Source organism: Balearica regulorum, chromosome 5, assembly GCF_011004875.1.
Source record: "Balearica regulorum gibbericeps isolate bBalReg1 chromosome 5, bBalReg1.pri, whole genome shotgun sequence".
NCBI lineage: Eukaryota > Metazoa > Chordata > Aves > Gruiformes > Gruidae > Balearica > Balearica regulorum.
In genome coordinates, this window is record NC_046188.1 from 39084016 (window position 1) to 39102448 (window position 18433).

Below are 18433 nucleotides of genomic sequence, written 5' to 3' on the forward strand. Positions count from 1 at the left end.
AAGTATAGTTAACATGCACATTTTATCATCATTGCTCTTCTGAACAGCCAGTCTCTCACAGAAAACAAATATAGCGCAAGCCATCATCCTTGAGATAACGATGAGCCCTAGGTGATTTACAAAACCCACACTTTTGTTCTTTTGTAAATTTGAATCTCCATACAGAATTTGCAGCAGAAATGCTAAGGATTCAACATTTCTGAAAATCACCATCTTCACTCTTAAAAGTGACTTCCCCAACACTGCACCAATATTTAAAATTTCTTCCAGAAGTATGGTATTAGAGGTCACTTGTGTGTTAATATGAGTCCACATATGACCTAGCAATTAAGGGCTGTAGTCTCACAGCCATCAATGTATTTTTGATAATTTTTAGATTCCTGCACCAAGAAATCCAATAGATTATGGTTTTTGCTGCAGCATTATGTAAAATATTCCTAGAGCAAGAACTTCCATCATTTTTTTATTTACATCCTTTGTTAGACTGATCATTTTGAGTATTAACATGTTAAACTGCAACATTAACATTTTTACCATGAACCGTATACAGCCATTGATTAACAAACATGTAACATCTCAAATTTATTTCTGGCCTTCATACTTGGAACTTTGGGGAATGCAAGACACGCAAGCATCAAATTTAGGTTCCTGATTCCAAAGAGGCATGCAATACTTTCCAAAGAGTACATCCAATACTTTCTAATGCACAAGTAGCAGTAGAAGCTGCAGGTTCACCTGTTCCTCCCATTTAACCTGACATAGCCTAACATATCACCAACCTGAAGGCAGGCTGATATGATTGCCATCTTTTAACTTGAGCCGGTTCCTCTTGAACTTCCCCATGCGTTTTTTCACCCGAGGCTTCTCCTGACACAGCTGGTGGATGATGATGTTGAGCTCCCTTTCTAGGATGTCAATCTCACGTTCTGCCAGCTCCTGTTCCCGCCTTCGTAGCAACTCCTCATGGTTTTTCTGTTCAACAGCAGCACGAGTCAGCTCTTCTTCCCATGTGCGCAGCTCCTGCAGGGAGATAAGGAAAAAACAAAAAGCTACCTTGTGACCTGTGGGTTAAGACTAACATCCCCTGTTCTGAAGGTACTGCAGCAATGACTTCTCGCAACACTGCTAGCGCCACTATTCAAAGGCTCAGCTGAAAGCCAAAAACAATCCTCAAGAACTTCTATGCTTACCATTTGTATTGGGTTTGTATGGCAAGGTTTTGGTACCAGGGGGGCTACAGGGGTGGCTTCTGCGAGAAGCTGCTAGAAGCTTCCCCTGTGTCTGATAGAGCCAATGCCAGCCGGCTCCAAGATGGACTTGCTGCTGGCCAAGGCCAAGTCAACCAGTGCCTCTGTGATAACATATTTAAGAAGGAAAAAACAAGATAGAGAGAGCTTTTGCAGCCGGAGAGAGAAGTGAGAAGATGTGAGAAAGGTCAGTGCAGAAGGAGGGGCAGGAGGTGCTCCAGGCACCAGAGCAGAGATTCCCCTGCAGCCCGTGGAGAAGACCATGGTGAGGCAGGCTGTCCCCCTGCAGGCCATGGAGGGAGGATGAGGGGGTGTAGAGATTCCACCTGCAGCCCGTGGAGGACCCCACGCCGGAGCAGGTGGAGGCACCTGAAGGAGGCTGTGACCCTGTGGGAAGCCCGCGCTGGAGCAAGCTCCTGGCAGGACCTGTGGACCCATGTACAGAGGAGCCCACGCCAGAGCAGGTTTGCTGACAGGACTTGTGACCCCGTGGGGGACCCACGCTGGAGCAGTTTGTTCCTGAAGGTCTGCACCCCATGGAGGAGACTCACGTTGGAGCAGTTCATGAAGGACTGTAGCCTGTGGGAGAGACTCATGTTGAAGAAGTTTGTGAAGGACTGTCTCCCGTGAGAGGGACTCCATGCTGGAGCAGGGGAAGAATGAGAGGAGTCCTCCCCCTGAGGAGGAAGAAACAGCAGAAACAACGTGTGATGAACTGACCGTAACCCCCATTCCCTGTCCCCCTGTGCCGCTGAGGAGGGAGAAGGTTGAAACCAGGAGTGAAGTTGAGCCCGGGAAGATGGGAGGGGTGGGGGGAGGTGTTTTAAGATTTGGTTTTATTTCTCATTCCTCTACTCTGTTTTGCTTGGTAATAAATTAGATGAATTCCCTCTCTAAGTTCAGTTTGTTTTGCCCAACAAAGGTGATCTCTCCCTGTCCTTATCTCAACCCACAAGCCTTTCGTTATACCTTTTCTCCCCTGCCTAGTTAAGGAGGGGGAGTGATAGAGCAGCTCTGGAAGGCACCTGGCCTCCAGCCAGGGTCAACCCACCACACCATTCAAGGTCCTTCATATCAGTATTAAAATTTGGACATCAGCACTTGCGAGGCCACACCTGGTACCCTGTGTTCAGTTGTGGGCTCTCCAGTACAAGACAGACATGGGCATGCTGGAAAGAGTCCAACAAAGGGCCATGAAGATGATTAAGAGACTGGAGCATCTCTCCTGTGGGGAAGGGCTAAGAGAGCTGGGACTGTTTATCCTAGCAAAGAGAAGGCTTGGGTGGGGGGAAGGGGGATCTTATCAGTGTATATAAAAACCTGAAGGAAGGGTCCAAAGAAGATAGAGCCAGGCTCTTTTCTGCAGTGCCCAGTGACAGGAGAAGAGGCAACGGGCACACACTAAAACACAGGAGATTCCCTCTGAACACTTTATAACTGTGCGAGTGACTGAGCACTGGCACAGGTTGCCCAGAGAGCTTGTGGAGTCTCCACCCTTGCAGACAGTCAAAAGCCTTCTGGACACGATCCTGGGCAACTGGCTCTAGGTGGCCCTCCTGAAGCAGGGCAGTTGGACCACATGACCTCCAGAGGTCCCTCCAACTTCAACTATTCTGTGATTCTGTGAAAAAGCACTGAATCCTAAATTCAGTATCATGAGAAAATATGCTGGATATCTGACATGAACATGCTTACAAGAGCCACTGGAGAGTACCATGCATATGGGAACCCATTTTGCAAGATGTATTCATAACATTGAAAAGAATTAATCCTTGCTTTCCTGTTCAGTAAGTACCTATGTTAACTTCAGTATTGACTTATACTGTTCAAAAATAACCTTGGCATCTCATGCATCTTAAAATAGCAAAACCCACAGCTCTAACATAAAAATGAATGAAGGAAACATCATCAGGAGGTCATTCCCATCATTTTCCACCAAGCATGGCTGCTCCTTAGGCATAAAGATGCATAAGGCAAACTTTTCAATCTTTCCCTTGTTGACAAAATGAATCAACTGAAATTGTCCTTGAGATCTCAAAATCTCTTCACACTGCACTCCTCTCACCACAAGGACAAAAGAATTCAGCACTCAGAATAATTATCTCCAGCTGGCTAATTCCATTGCAGAAGGCAAAAACTGAAGAATTCAAGTTAAACTTCAGATAGATTTTAGTTCAGATTTATTTTTATTTTTTTAGTAACATCATTGTTACATATCCCATCGCCACAGAGGTTTGGTACATTTTACTCATGAGGTGAATAGGATATAACTTCTCTTTTCCCATTGCCACAGAGGAATACAGTACTCAAAACCTGAGGGCAGTCTAGCTACTTCTGTTTGTCTGTTGAAGTTTCTGGTTTTCAAAAACTGTTCCAACACAGTTACGCCATGGGACAACAGCAGCAGGGAAACGCCTGTTAGCTATTTTATTTTTCCTAAAGCTACTAAAATATGTGAATAGAAATGTTTTAAGTACTGTTGTAGGTCTTCTCTCCCCTGTTCCAAGATCTCCTTTTCTTTCTCTCTGCCTCCTAAACCCAACTTTTGAGCCCAAATCAAGTTGGCTGCTTATTACAAATTTATTTTTAGGCAAGAGACAGTTAACTTTGAAAAATACTACTACTTTAGTGATTCCACTGCAGTATTTCATACCAATAACTGTAAAGACCTTAACATAGATGCAGCAAGCTGTGCTTTCTGGAAGTATGCTTGAAGAAAACTTCAGCTTTTTTACTTCTACTCTTCAAGGCTGATGGTCACACTTCCTTTTATTCCTGCTAGCATTTTTGTTTCCTGCTATTTACCCAGATGGACTTCAATTATACAGTTATGAGATCATTCCCCTGGTAGCACTCATGTTTATTACAATCCACCTACTTTGGCTGTGCTCAAAACCTGGAAAACACAAACCTGATGGAACCAAAGCTGCAATGTTTGCTAGAGTATATGCTGAAACTACCCCTCCAACTTTTACTGTTACGAGTTACCATTGGGCTTCTGAATTAAGATGCTTACAGTGAAATAGTTATCCTATGCATTAAATAATGAAGACAACTCATCATAGCAGTTTGCACAGCTTGCTACAATATTAGAAAGAGTAGCAGCTCAGGATGCAGATATTTATTTTACTCATGAATCTGCCCTTGTGTGCATCTTAAGTCCCTGAATCAATGGCAGGTTATTACAAGCTCCAGTAAAGCACATACAAAATTAATTCTGGGATGCACTAAACAATGATCCCTGTTTGAATTATGAAATGGGAAAATTATAATCCAGAGAGCACAAGCATGGAGTGTTTTTCTCTACTTACCTTTTCTTTGGCTCTGAGCTGATCAAACATCTCTTGGATCTCTTGTTTCCAGTCTTCCTGCAGGGAGTGGAAGGAATCTTTGGGCATTTCAAAGAAACCAGACTCTTCGATGGCGGTGAGATGGTCTAGGATACTGGCAAAGGAAGGTCGTGAGTGTGGGTCTGGGTTCCAACAGTCTAGAATAGGACAAAGACAAGCAACTGTTAAGCATCTCCTAGTATGGAGGTTTGAGAGGATGAGTAGTACTTTACTGATCCCCAGTGGCTAAGAGTGGCATGCACACTATCTGCACTACCCCATCTTTCCCATTTCCCACTTGCATTGACTATTGTCTGATCATAAGTCAAGTATGGAATTCATGCTTTCATGCTTATGCAATATTCAACATCACTTAAGACCTTGAACTACCTGGACTCTAGGTTCTATTGCAATTACATGCCAAGTAAAACAGAGGTTTACTAATTTTACAGAAAGTTACAATTTCAAGCATATATTAAAAAATCATAAATAAATTTCCTTAAATATTTTGCTTTAAGTTGTATGCACTCCCAGAGTGGAGATATGCAAGACTCTTGCAAAAAGTCCTTTCATCGCACTTACGCCGCAGAATTACAGCCATAGTGCAGAAGGATAACTATCAGAGTTCTTTCTAATGACAAAATCTAATAGTCAGCTGAGTCATTATGAATCTCTTTCACAGAACTGAAAATCTCTCCTGCAAAGCAGACTGGGCATAACTTGAGTGAAAATAGGAGATTCAAGTAAATAATGATATCAAACAGTGCATTTGGAGTTTTCTTTTTTTCAAGGGTTCTTCTTCATTATTTGAGAGAAAATTGTTTGATCAAGCTTTTTTCTTTTGCTTTTAAGAGAAACCACAGATAAACAGGCTTTTTCATTTACAATCTAATGCAATGACTCACTCTATTACAGAGCTCTAAAAATGCAGAATTTAAGGCACCCATCTTACCACACGAGGCAATTCAAGTAGCAATAGTACAAAAAGGTACTCCTTTTACAGTGATGGGAATTGAACATTGAAAACAGAAACGGAAATAGAAAATGGTATGAAGTAACATCTCAAGCTATGAAATCATTAAGAACATGTCTATGAAAAGCCATTAAGTCAAAATGTTTGACTTAAGAACAATTTTGAATAGGAAATTCTTACTCATTCAGTCCTGCCTCTTACTTCACCTTTATTTCTACTCCTGCAGAAAACATCACTTTCTCATTCTATATTGTCCCGTACTGGCACTTAGACGGGTTCTTGTTCAACCAGTATCCTTATTCTCTCTAGTAGTGCTAGACTCCTGCATGCCAAAATTTGAGAAGAATCAAACAGAAAAACTTAGCATTCAAGTGTATTTCTAGGGAATACAACTTTTGTAGCACGAATGGAAGAAACTAACACATGGGTCTCTCTCAATACACTCATACTATCATTGCTCTAAATGGTCACTGGATTTAAGACACACATTACTGCAGCACGAGGCAAGAGTTATACAAATGTTCTAAAGTTTCCTGGACCTTAGAGTTGGAAAAAAGGAAACGTTCTTAAAAAATGTTGGTGATACCCTAAAAGACATTCATTCATCCATCCATCAGTTTTGTGGATTGAAATCCACCAAGGAGCAGCTGTAATTAAAAATAAGTAACAGATCATAAAATCCATGCAAGTGCTGAGGCTTGGTTTTGCAGGTCTTTTCTTTGATTTTAGTGTTACGGAGATTTTGCATTTGGGAGCTTTGGTTTCAAAACTGCTGGTATCAAGATGCCGGTATTTAAGCATCTGGTCAGGTTCCAGGAGGCTAAGCTGGAACACATTTGTGTTTATGGATTTCAAATTGCTTCCCTTATCAAAATAGAGAGCCGAGGATGCTGAAGGTTCCCTGCTGCTGACCAATTAGTAGCAATGGGTGATACAGCTGGACTGTCAGTGCCATAATCCCTGCCTCTTTACCCCAGGTTTTAAGCATGGCAAAGCAAACATGACCCGAAGTAAAACAAAATGCTGCAGCCAGCCAAATGCATGAGTGAGTGAACAGGATAACTATGCAGGTGGCCCGTGGCTTTTATTTTCCCAGGCCTAGATCTGCCATTATTTGCACTAATGAGGACAGTTGTAACACACAAGTCTTTTCTGTGAAGAGGGAAAGTTCAGCTTTGTTGTCTCATGTCTCAGTGAAGACCACCAGGGCAGTAATTCAAAAGTAAAAGCAGCATTAGGGGAACAAGAGTTCACCCGAGACGGGCAACAGCCTGTTTGAAAAACAGTTTTGGTGAGGGGGCAGAAAGTAATTGTTTTCTTGTTCTCTTCTTCCCCCTGCGCATGGAGAAGCCAAGCGTTCCAAAGCCATGTGGGCCTTCACCCCTGCGCTGCTGGGTTCAAGCGCAGGCCATATGCCTCTACCTAACATTCCCAATAGAGGGCATTATTTTTAACCCCAGCAGCAGATACTTCACTTGTATTTAAGAAATCCAGGGTCCTTGCTTTAGGGAACCACGTCAAAATAAACTGCCCTGGCACAACACTGAGCTGGTAGTTCCATTAACTCTTTCAGATGCAGTTTCTGGCTTTTACATTGCTACTATACCTGCAACTCTGCTAATGATTACTATCCAGTAAGATATTTCTTTTTTAGCACAGTAGTACCTGTAATTTTCTACTTAACCAAAGCCTGTAACCTACAGAAAAGACCAGAGAAACGCAAAAGTATTCTAAAAACAGAGAAATCCATCAGAAACATTTTCTTGCATGAATCAAATTCCTTTCTTGGGGCTAAAAACACCACCAGAGGCCACAGAATACCAGTTCTATGTTCAGACTCATTCTTTGCTCACTAAGACTACAAAGCATGTTTGATTTCTCTTTAACTCAGTTTTTCTTTCTGCCAGAGAGGTATAAAAATGTTTGTTACATATAGACACCTGGAAATCCTTGGAAATAGGGGTACTGAAAAAAACACTAAAGGTAGTACTGGGAGGGAGGGAGGGAAGGAAGGAAGGAAGGAAGAACAACTGAAGCTCGGGAGACATGTAAGTAGTTGCAATAGCCAGCAGAGCAGGTCACATCGGTACACCTCAAAAGCTACCTCACAGAATTCTTTTTTATAACTACTGCAGCTCTGATGACAAAGTCTTGTATTTCTTTCATCTATATGTATGTAGCCCACTTTGGGCATGAACTATCTCCACACAAAGCAGAAAAATCATATCATTCTGACTGAAAATTTGGGTTGTTTTCAAAACGTTAAAGCCACATTTAAACCCTCTCCTTGAAACGTCAGCAGGATAAAGTTTCATTCCAAATCAATGTGACACTGCCTAGAAAGATGTTCAAGCTGTGAATTTCAAAACGAGTTGAAGACTTCAAACCAAACTAAAATATGTGAAGTTTTGGTGTTGGTGAGTCTTCACTACTAGAAAACAGCAAGCTAGATGATGACAGCAATAACCCCCATTTTCCTATAATGCCAGTTGATAAAAAATGGCAGGGAAATTTCCTTCACATACTACTCTTGTAATAGAGTAACCGTCAGAGCACACGAACAGCCAAGCCTAGCTCCCATAATAACTTCCACCACTGAATGAAGCTATTTGAGCAATCTGTGCTCTTAGGTGTCATCAAAATCAAAAGAAGGTGGCAATGCTCAACAGTACTCTAGAAACAGGGCAAAACATATTCACACCACAACCGGCTTACCTTCCATGAGTTTGGCAAAAGGCTCTGGACACGTGGAAGGGATTGGAAGGGCAAGTTTATTCATGGCAACACCGTATGCTACTGCAAGACCATCAATTCCTCGGAATGGTACTTCTCCTGTTAGCAGTTCCCAAAGCAGCACGCCATAACTACCAGGAAGAAAACAGAGAAGAGAGTAGGTGTTTGACTTTAACACATTCTTTGTTAAGCAACAAGAAAGGATCTGAACCTATCAGGGTGAGTCTGGGACACCGAATAAATTGCAGTTTTCCGGACAAGCTCATCATGGCTGCCAAGCCAGTGAAGTACCTTATTTTACCTGCTTTTTTTAAGTAAGACTGAAATAAGATGCTGGTTTTGCCTTTTAGGCAAAAGTAATTTTCTCTCTGGTAACTGGGAACAATCTGAAAAACGTTAACGTAAATCTTCAAACTAATTTAGCAAATTTCAAACCAGAAACCAGTGGAACTCTCAAAAATGTGAAGGAGGGTTGTTTGGTGGCTTTTGATTTTTAAAAATAAGTGAAAAATACTTCTTCAGAATTAAAATGATCTTAAGATGTTCTATGAAATATTAACTATGAAGTTATGGTAATAATTCCAGGACTGTTCTCCCAGGTATATGACAAACAACCTATCCTCAGAATATTCTCTCTGCTTCTAGGTAACCTGAGCCAGGGATGACTTCTTCATACTTAGTGACATGACATTTTTTTCCTTCCATTGATCTGTTTTATTCTCTTCCGAACCCATTTACCATCCACTATGTTCTGTGGTAGTGAGTTCCACAAATTTAATGATGCATTGCCAAAAAACAGTTCCGTGTGTTTGTTTTGAGCTTGTCACTTGGTAATTTTGTTTGCTTCCCTGTAGTTCTTTCAATACAAGGAAGATGTGGACATATGTTCCCTATTAGCTCCTTCCATGCCATCCATGATTTCACAGGCTCCCACTCTATCCTACCTAAATTATCTTCTTTCTAGCCTCCAAAATCCTTATCTAGCTAAATCCTAATCTAGTTACTCTCCTGAACAGAAGCCATTTCCTATCTTTCATTGACCTTAACATCTTCTGTACCATCTCATTCCATTTAAGCCTTTTATGTTGGAATGACCAAAATCACATAAAGTTTTAAAGATATGGGGAGAGCACAGTATTTCCTGTTTTCTTCTTTATTTCTTTCCTATTAAATTTTCATCTGCCACTTGCCTTTCTGACTCCTTACAAAATGAGCTAGGTTACCCACAGTAATTCCAATATCTTTTTATTGAATCATAATAGTAAAATAGCCCATCATTGTACATGTGAAATTCTCCCATGGGTACTACTTTGTCTTTATAACCAATTCATCTATTTTATCATTCAGTATAGTAAAACTTTTCCTCAGCTCTCTGCAGTAGATTAATTTTTCTTATCCTGAATAACTTGGTATCATCAAAAAATGTTACCTAACCATTTATTGCTTCTTTTTCAAATCACTTATGATTATGTTGAACACAGAATTCCCCACCAAGAAAACTGATTTATTCCTTTAGCAATTAAGAATTGACTAAGTGATGGGAAACAGACTTGCCCTCTTTTCTGACATCCATTTACTTTCTTTAAAAGCTTTTGACAAAAGATTTTGTTGAAAGTTTTTATAAATCCAAATATGGTATAAGCAATCTTATCACTTGTCCACGTACCTAGTAACTCCTTCAAAAATTTTCATTTTTTCAAAAGATATGATTTCCTTCTACAAAAGCTGATGTGCTTCCCCAGATATGTTCGTATGTCCACCAGCTCCCCACTCTTTAGTGCTGTTTCCACCATTTAGCAGAACTGAAAATCAGACTTACTGATTCTGAGGAAGCTCTTTTAAGACCTGTCATCACATTTGCTGCCCTCCATTTCTCTGGTATTAAGGCAGCATTAAGCAACAGATTACACAGCATAGCTATTAACTCAGCTGGCTCTCTCATGTTACTGTAGAAGTCTTGGGTGTTGCTGTAAATCCCAGCAATTTGTTACTGTTCATTTTATCAGACAGTTGTAACACCTTTGTGGACAGTACTTCAGTATGAGATGTTCTCCAGCTTGGCTCCCTTAAAGTGAAATTTTCAGCTGAAAAAGCCCCTCTCTGCTCCATTCTAGCAGACACAAGTCACTTAGCAGAAAAAACTTTCTATAGCCTTATCTTCTTTTCATTCTTGCATCTTGGTCACCTCTGGGCTGTATGTTCTCCTGCAGAGTTCTCACCTGTGCTGCATTTGAAAAAAAATTATTTGTTTTTATGCTTTTCACAAGACTCTCCTCAAAACCCTTCTAATCCTCTTGAGTGATTTATGTTCAACTTGCTAGCACTTAAGCCCATGCCTAGTTTTCCTCATTTGGATACAGGTTCAACTTTTTGAAGGATGTCTTCCAGTAGCCTCCTCTACCTTGTCATTTAAAGTATTTCCTGTGCATTCGTTCTGAGCTTTAACATAGTGTCCTTAAAAGATATTATGCATGTTGTGCGTTCCCCTTTTTCTTGTTTTTACACAAAATTCCTCAATATTGTCATTAATCTCCTTGAGATTAAGCAGTACTGTAACAGACTAATTTTTCTTAATTGCTCTTGCAAAGAATATTGAATCTAAGTATTCATATATTTTGAGCATAGTCATATTGTGCAATTTTTAAGGCCTCCTAATCACACTTGAAGACCAAGTGAAAACCTGTTTTTCCTCTTAAAAGCTCCCTGAATAGCTGCTCCATGAAACAGTCATATCTGAAACTAAAAGACTTATATCTTCCTGTTTCAAAGCAACAATTGCCCTATCCATTTGGGAGTAATCAAAATTTTCATTATCACAACCTGTACTCTTGCAATCTGTTCCCCATCCCTCCAAGTCTTTAACATTCATTGTAACTGCTGCCACCTTAGTTGGACAATCTTAATACTACTTTTCCTTTTTAGATATGGAATTTCAGTCACTAGAGATTCCACCTTTGCTGCTAACACAGCTTGATTACTTTATTAATCAAAATATCGCAATTTTCTCACCTATACAATCTTTTGCAATTTTCCTATGTAATTCATAATCTTGATATTATAATGATAATTATAATTGATTATTTCTTTCCATCACAGTTCTCAATTTCTCACTGTCTTAAAGAGCCTCATTTGAAAAAAATAAACAGGAGTTTAAGGATTTCCCATTTTCTTTTTGGCCTCGTAGTATTCATAAGACACTCAAAGAAAGTGAATACTGGACTGAATACATATCTGGCCTGTCTAAATCTGATTGATCACTCCTGTTACTCTTCAGTTTGGATGTAAGTATTGATATCAAAAGGCAGGAAAAACTAGCAAAGGGTCGCGTTATTACTTTACCACTAGTGCTGGATAAAGTGTGTATTAGAGATTTCTCTTAATGGAATGGTTAGGAAAGCACTATTGATGTGCTCATAGTATTTCTTGTCCAGTGTAATGTTTAATAGACAAAGGAATGGAGAGATTGGTGTTTCTTCTAATGTGACACTAGAAATACATATTGCAGGAAAGGTCACTTTGTTTCTGACAAAACTGAACACGACCTCTTCCATGTGTGCTCACAGTTCATTGCTGAGAATACTGCTTCCACAGAACTAGGGAAACGCTGCTTTGTGGCATTTGAACAGCAATCATCCCAAGTGATTAAACAGCAAGAGAGGTGGTGAACAGAGCGTTTTCCATTAACGCTCAAGCAGGGGATTGGGAATTACAAAGCAAAAAGCCAGAGACAGAAGACATTTATACAAAAAAAGGCATAGAAAGAATGAAGGGTCTCACCTCATTCTCAACAGGGAGGAAGAAAAACTGATCAAGCTCATTTATTTTTCCAGCACCCAGTAGTAATTTTTGGACTTTAATTACAAAATGAACCATGTGATACAGACCATGCGTCCAAGTCAACTGACACTTGTATGAATAATTCACCACCTCCCAGCAATCCAGTAATCCTTTAAACCATTTAACATCAGGTTCAATCCTACACACTGGATTTTCAGAGAGAAGGAGGCTGGAGGTCTGCAGATTTCACATGTGATTTTTGCCACCTCCCTTGTTGCAAGTCTAAGAACTTGGAAAAAAACGGTTATTTCTTCTCACTGTTCAATGGCACTTGTACCATAGGTTCATCTTATCCATCTTCCTAGGTTCAGCACTTTCCACGAGAAAGGAACTACCACCCCAACAAGGAGATCCCAGCAACAAGAGAAATGAGAATATTAGTTTTGTTAAGGAAAAAACCCTTCGTTACATTTTAATGGCTATTAACAGTGAGCATTTTGCATGTTATCAGACTGGCAGTTCCAGAGATGACATTCCTGCTTATTTCACAACAGTCAGTTGTATACATTTCTCCCACATGAGCTTCTACCAATATTGCCAATCAACATTTATCGGCCAGCACAGAAGACTACAGATGCCTGCAAGCAGTCAGTTGTGACTGAAGTTCCTACACCCACCACTGAATGCCTAAAACATCCTGATCTGCTAATCAGATGGTTTTAGGTAGTCCTAGTATTCCATTCCTAAATTAAAATTAAATTCCTAATTATTTCACTAGTCTCAATAGATACATCTTAAAAGCATCTAAACTGAGGAACACAGGAACTCAGATGAAGGTTGTATGGTGGCTTTATATTCCGCATACCAATCCTATTGACAACATGATTGTCTTTTAAGCAGCACAAGTGTGCAGCAAACAAGAAATACATTTAAGCAGTTAAAAATGACAGGGAAATTTCAATTATATGCCTACTAACATTACTTGGTGTACAGTACTGGATAAGCTGCAACATCTGTGCTTCAACTTCACCCCTGTAAATCCAAAGCAAATACCTAACTCTCCTCTCAAACACATAAATAGATTTATAGAAACTGACATATTTAAATAAAACCATAGCTTTTGTCCTCTGTGCAATATAAGCACAAGGTTTCTGCTGTATATCTAAAGCTTGTAGGTGCAGCACAGCAAAATTCATAGCAATAAATTTTCACTAGCAAGATGTACTAAGTACCTTTTATTACCAACAAGCTTTACAGTGGCCCAGACCCTGGTGATAGACACCAGTGTGTGGGAGCATTCTTCAGCTTTCTAAGCTCTTTGCCAAGCCTCCTTTAGAGTGGGACCAAAAAAAAAAAACCCAGATTGAGTTTTTTAAATGGAGCTTGACACATGCTTTGAAAGGAATTGCATGAAGCAGTTATTTATGATGAGATAAGACTGACTCAGGAAATTTCAGTCCTGGCAAGCATCTTCTTCAGCTGTTTGTGCAGCGAGAACACAAGCAGAACAAGATTCTTGTTAAAAGGCTGGGCGTCAATTCAGCCAGCAGTATTATTCTAATAAGCTTTAAAGAAAACGTGTTGAACTAAAAGGGTTCGTGAATGTTAGGGACAGAGACAGCCAGTTTTGTTGATGCCACATAGACTAACTGGAAGGTTGTCAGGCAAAAAACCTCCTTATACTCCAGTGATTAACCAAGAGGTTGAAGTGGACAGGAGGAGGGGCAAGTCTAATAGGATAAAGAAGTTCATCCTGTTAAGAATTTCAAGTTGCATCCTTGGGTGGGGACAGGATTTATTACACATGTCCATGACTGCTTTTGTAAAATCCAGTGCTTACAATCAGTGACACACTAGTAGTGATTGCACTGGCAAGTATTTGTCCTCTGCAGACATGCCTCAAACACCACGCTTTTTTCAGCTTATTTAACTATGACTCAAGGTTTTGGCCACCAGAAACAGAAGGCTTATTCAGAGACAGTATAACAGCTCTCTTAATGCTGATGACCCTCTGTTTAAGGAAGAGCAATGAAAGGAACTCAACCTGTTTTCAAGGGAAGACTGGTAACTATAAAAAGAGAAAGTGATGAAGGAATCTTAAAAATAGAAATACAATATTCTGCAAAACTAACAAAAAATTTAAGTTATTTACAATCCTGAAGTCCGGAAGTGATTCACAGTCCTTAAGTCAATGACCAAACTGGTATAGAGGCACCTGAACTACCTTCATGAAAATCACCAACTGACCTATTAAGTCTTATCTTTTTAAAAAACGAGGTCATACTGGTACAGAACATCTATTGATCTGTTCACAGCGTGCCTCGATTAGTAACGTTACAATGACAGAGAAATTGTTCCCCCCCCTTCCCTTCTCCCTCTCCCCCAGGTTACCCTTAAAGGCCATTCATGGCACTGTTTCAGAGAAGCGCAAATTGAGGTTTGAGCCTGACAAGTTGTGTACAAATCAGTACTGTCATCATGTGCAGAGAAAAGGTGCACAGCCTTGAGGTTTTTCTTTCTGCCAGACTTCATTCACAATAAAAGCCTGGTTCTTGCTCAGTTCCTCTCAGATCAACTACAGAGGGTACCACATTTAATTACAGAGTCAGAATTTTATCCATGCCATCAATGTGCAAAATACAAATTCACGCACTTATCACAAGCAATACATTATCTATTCAGCAAAACTGAATAAGGAAAATTAAAATCTCCACACCAAATCTCTCTCATAACAGCCAGACAATTCTGCTAGCTGGGACATTTCTTTATCCTGACAGATTTCACAGCATGCACAGGAGCATTACTGGCCAGCAACAGAATCTCACTGCTCTAAAGACAAAGCCACCCTGACATTTCAATACCTCTGTCCCCACAGGGAAAAAAAAATTCCATCTACTTTACCTGTTTCAGATGTTCAATACTAATTCTATGTCACACAGCATCTAGAAAAGTCAGTGTCCTAGAACTATTTACTGAATTCCAGATTTACCAATTCACTTAATGGTCTTATTCAAACTCAATTCTGGAAGTCTATGGACCAACCCTTACATTCTTCCCCACCATAGTGGTTCCTGTTCTCAAAAATCCCAGGGCATGAATGGAAAACACAATATATACCTGCAAATCACTCACTACTTATGGATTACATACTGAGATGGACCTAGAGAAGAGTTTTATTGTTTTATGTGAATGACTGGAAGGGTGGAAATAATTAATACAATTATTATTAAAGAGAGAAAAAAATTATATTCAGGCTGAAACTGCATGAGGAATTCGATTAGGTACAGTGTGTTTGTGTACATATGCATCAGTGATAGATTACTACCAAAACATAAACTTCTCTTACTGGTGGTAAAACAGTAAAAAAGTAATTTTAAGTACTTCACAGATTTTTTTTATGGCCTTTGATTATGTTAGCCAATAGCCAAATAAGCACAAAAAGTTTGTTTTAGATAAAGCAGAGGGAATTGGAATTATGAATCCAGCATATAGGATAATCTGAATGTAAAACTATAGAACAACAAAAATTTGAGAAGCATGCAGGAGCTGGTCCATCACTTTCTTCAGTAAAAAAAAAAAAAAATTTACAATTAATACAAAGTAGTCTGAGAGTCTGACAGATGGAAAGCTGGTGGATAAAGTTTTCTTAAGACCTGAATTTTAATATTTGGTTCACCATTACTCATTTTTAGACATAAAAGAGGTTTCCTGGCAGGTCTAGCTTTAGTATCCAATCACTTAATGCCAAATCAATACCTCCACACATCGCTGCCTTTGGAGAACATAGAGGAGCGGATGACCTCAGGAGCCATCCAGGCATATGTCCCAGCTGCGCTCATTTTGGTAGTTTTATGCCATTCCCTGGCCAAGCCGAAATCCGTGATCTTCAATATCTTGTTGCTCAGATCTCCATTTTCCACCTTTTCGAGTATCAGTACTGGAGAAAAGGGAGGGGGGAGGGAATAAAAGGTATGCAGAGTAAAGCTAATATTTATGCAAAAAAGATCCTCCTGAAGATCTCCCAAATGTCTAGATTCTCCCTGACTTTTAATTATTAAAACATACCACACTCCATTACAAGTTATTTCAAGCTGAACCCTTCATCTGACATCTGAACAGCTGTCTAGTAAGTAACTTCAAATTTAACCAATATACCAAGCCCCAGAGAACAAATAGATAACAACATAATTATTTAATACAGCATCTAGTGTCATTCTGTATAATAATTCTCTGCTAAGAAGTGAACCACTGTAACTTCTAGAAATCCAGATAAGGGAAGACATTTCCTAATTAATCCTCTCTCAGCAAGCCAGTAATAGCATTTTTTCTTGAACTACTTAGAGGACTTTTTTTTAAAATCCACATACACACACACAGGCTGGACATACCCTTCATGTAAATGTGTTAGGAGTGGAAGCTCTATGTACACAGATTATTTTTTTTTAAAGTCACAATTAAAAAAAAAAAATTATGATTACTAATAACATGCCCCATCCAGGACTTCATATACACCACCATGTTATAAACTCCCTCCCCCATCATTATGAAACTATTCTTTTAGTTAAGCTGCCAAAGTTTCTACCACGTTTCAGTGGCAAAGGAGTCTACACCTAAGGACTTTAAAAGAAAAATCTTGAGGCAGAAACTCAAGAATGCTTTGGTATAAGGCATAAACTCCTCTTTACCCAGAAAGATGTACCGTCACACCACTGTGCAATGAGTGTAAACCAGAGGCCAGAAGTATTCACTCTGCTTTAGCAGCACCTCATTATCCTCTTTATCTTAACGTAAAGTGACCACACAAGTTGAGCCAGCGATGTAACATCGAGCAACAGAATATAATAGGCCAGTAAACTTCCATAACTAATGTACCCATAAGCCTGTGAAGTGATTTTCAGTCACTTTGTAAGGGGCCACAAACAAAAAAATATTTGTGTTACCATTAGTCCAAGGACTTCACAGCAAAAGGCATCAAGCCACTAATACACCATCATTATGCAGCTACTCTGCTTTTAATGTCATTACAGACACAGGTTCTTAGAAAACACACATATATAAAAAGGGAAAAAACCCTCTTGAATTGAAAAAAACACCCACCCAAAAAAATCCCCCACAACCAAACAAGCACAGATTATAATGAAACCTATAAAAGGCAAAAGCATTGGAAAAAATTACATACAAGAATTATCTTCATGACCATTTTTAGCAGTCCATGAAAAGATTCAAGCATCAGTCTCAAACTAACTTTTTCAGGGAAAAATAATTAAAAAAAAAAAAAAACAAACTTACATTCATTCTCATACTTCACTCCAAAAATTAAAATGGGATTTCCCATTAAATAAAAGCCAAAAAATGATATTTCAACGCTTCTGTATAAGTAATACACATCTAAATGTTAAAATACTGCATTTACTTTTATTGAAGTTAAACAAAGTGTCTGTTCTCTGAAAATTAAAAAAAAATCAGCTGCCCTTTCTACAAGGCTTCAGAATTCACAAAGTACAACTTCACGAAAGATTTTTGTGGGCCAACTCAAGTTGTGAATGAACTAGACTCATGGTTAAGCTCTTGGTTCTTGCTTCTTTTGCAAAATCCCTCTCTAACATTACTGAATACTCCATTTTCCTGATTGCAGAGGTCAGAGGAGTTTGAGGCCAAGATTTACTATTCGCTTTATTTGGGCAAAAGCGTATGTATCTTTAGAGCCACATTTCAGTGTAGAACAGAACCAGCACAAGAAACAAGAAGGCAGCTTCCTTTGTGCTTCCTCTTCCAGTAAGCCTACCTTTTTTCTTCTTCCTAGCAGATGAAGAACTGCTACGAGAAATTGCTAACAAGTCGCTCGTTGATAACAAGAATGAAAAATTTCCTAGAATATACATACAAGTTTCTTCTTCTAGCATGTACCCACTTTGTCTAAAGAGATAGCAGAATACTAAAATCTAATTTTTAAATGCAGTAATATAGACATATACAGTGAAGTTGTAAAGTAAAAATTTGCAATAAGAAAGCATGGGTTTGGGGTTGAGGTTTTTTTTGCTTCCCTTCATAAGCACAAAGAGCAAAAAGCAAATTTGTTGTTCCCAAGGTAGATCATATTCTCTCCGAATGAGCTCGATAGCAGGACAGAGTGCCAGATATCACAGTTGGGTTGCACATATCCTCCTGGCAAGAGGTTATTTAAGTCTAATAACCTTGATTTGTATTAAGATCTAACAAAATAATTAGTACTTACACATATCTTTTGTATCCACGAACTTGTTCTTTTGTCAGATGTAGGCTAAGTAAGATAAATTACCATGACAAAAGACCACAGAGAAGGACAATGAAAGAGCTGCATATACTGCAAGTCCTTGATTCCTTAGTTACAACTT

The 18433-nt window shown here is 39.3% G+C and overlaps 1 protein-coding gene across 5 annotated transcripts in view; it reads right to left on the reverse strand.

The window, feature by feature from the left end:
• Positions 1 to 18433, reverse strand: part of MAP3K9 (mitogen-activated protein kinase kinase kinase 9) — a 68577-nt gene that overhangs the window by 21742 nt on the left and 28402 nt on the right. For all 5 annotated transcript variants that reach the window (XR_012835699.1, XR_012835700.1, XM_075754269.1 and 2 more), the window contains exons 3-6: positions 15816 to 15996; positions 8265 to 8413; positions 4559 to 4734; positions 780 to 1020 (exon numbers count right to left, since the gene is read on the reverse strand). Coding sequence is in view for 3 of the 5 variants with exons in the window: in XM_075754269.1 (XP_075610384.1) it covers positions 780 to 1020; positions 4559 to 4734; positions 8265 to 8413; positions 15816 to 15996 (747 nt within the window). In the remaining 2 variants the exon portion in view is untranslated. The remainder of the gene's footprint in view (positions 1 to 779; positions 1021 to 4558; positions 4735 to 8264; positions 8414 to 15815; positions 15997 to 18433) is intronic.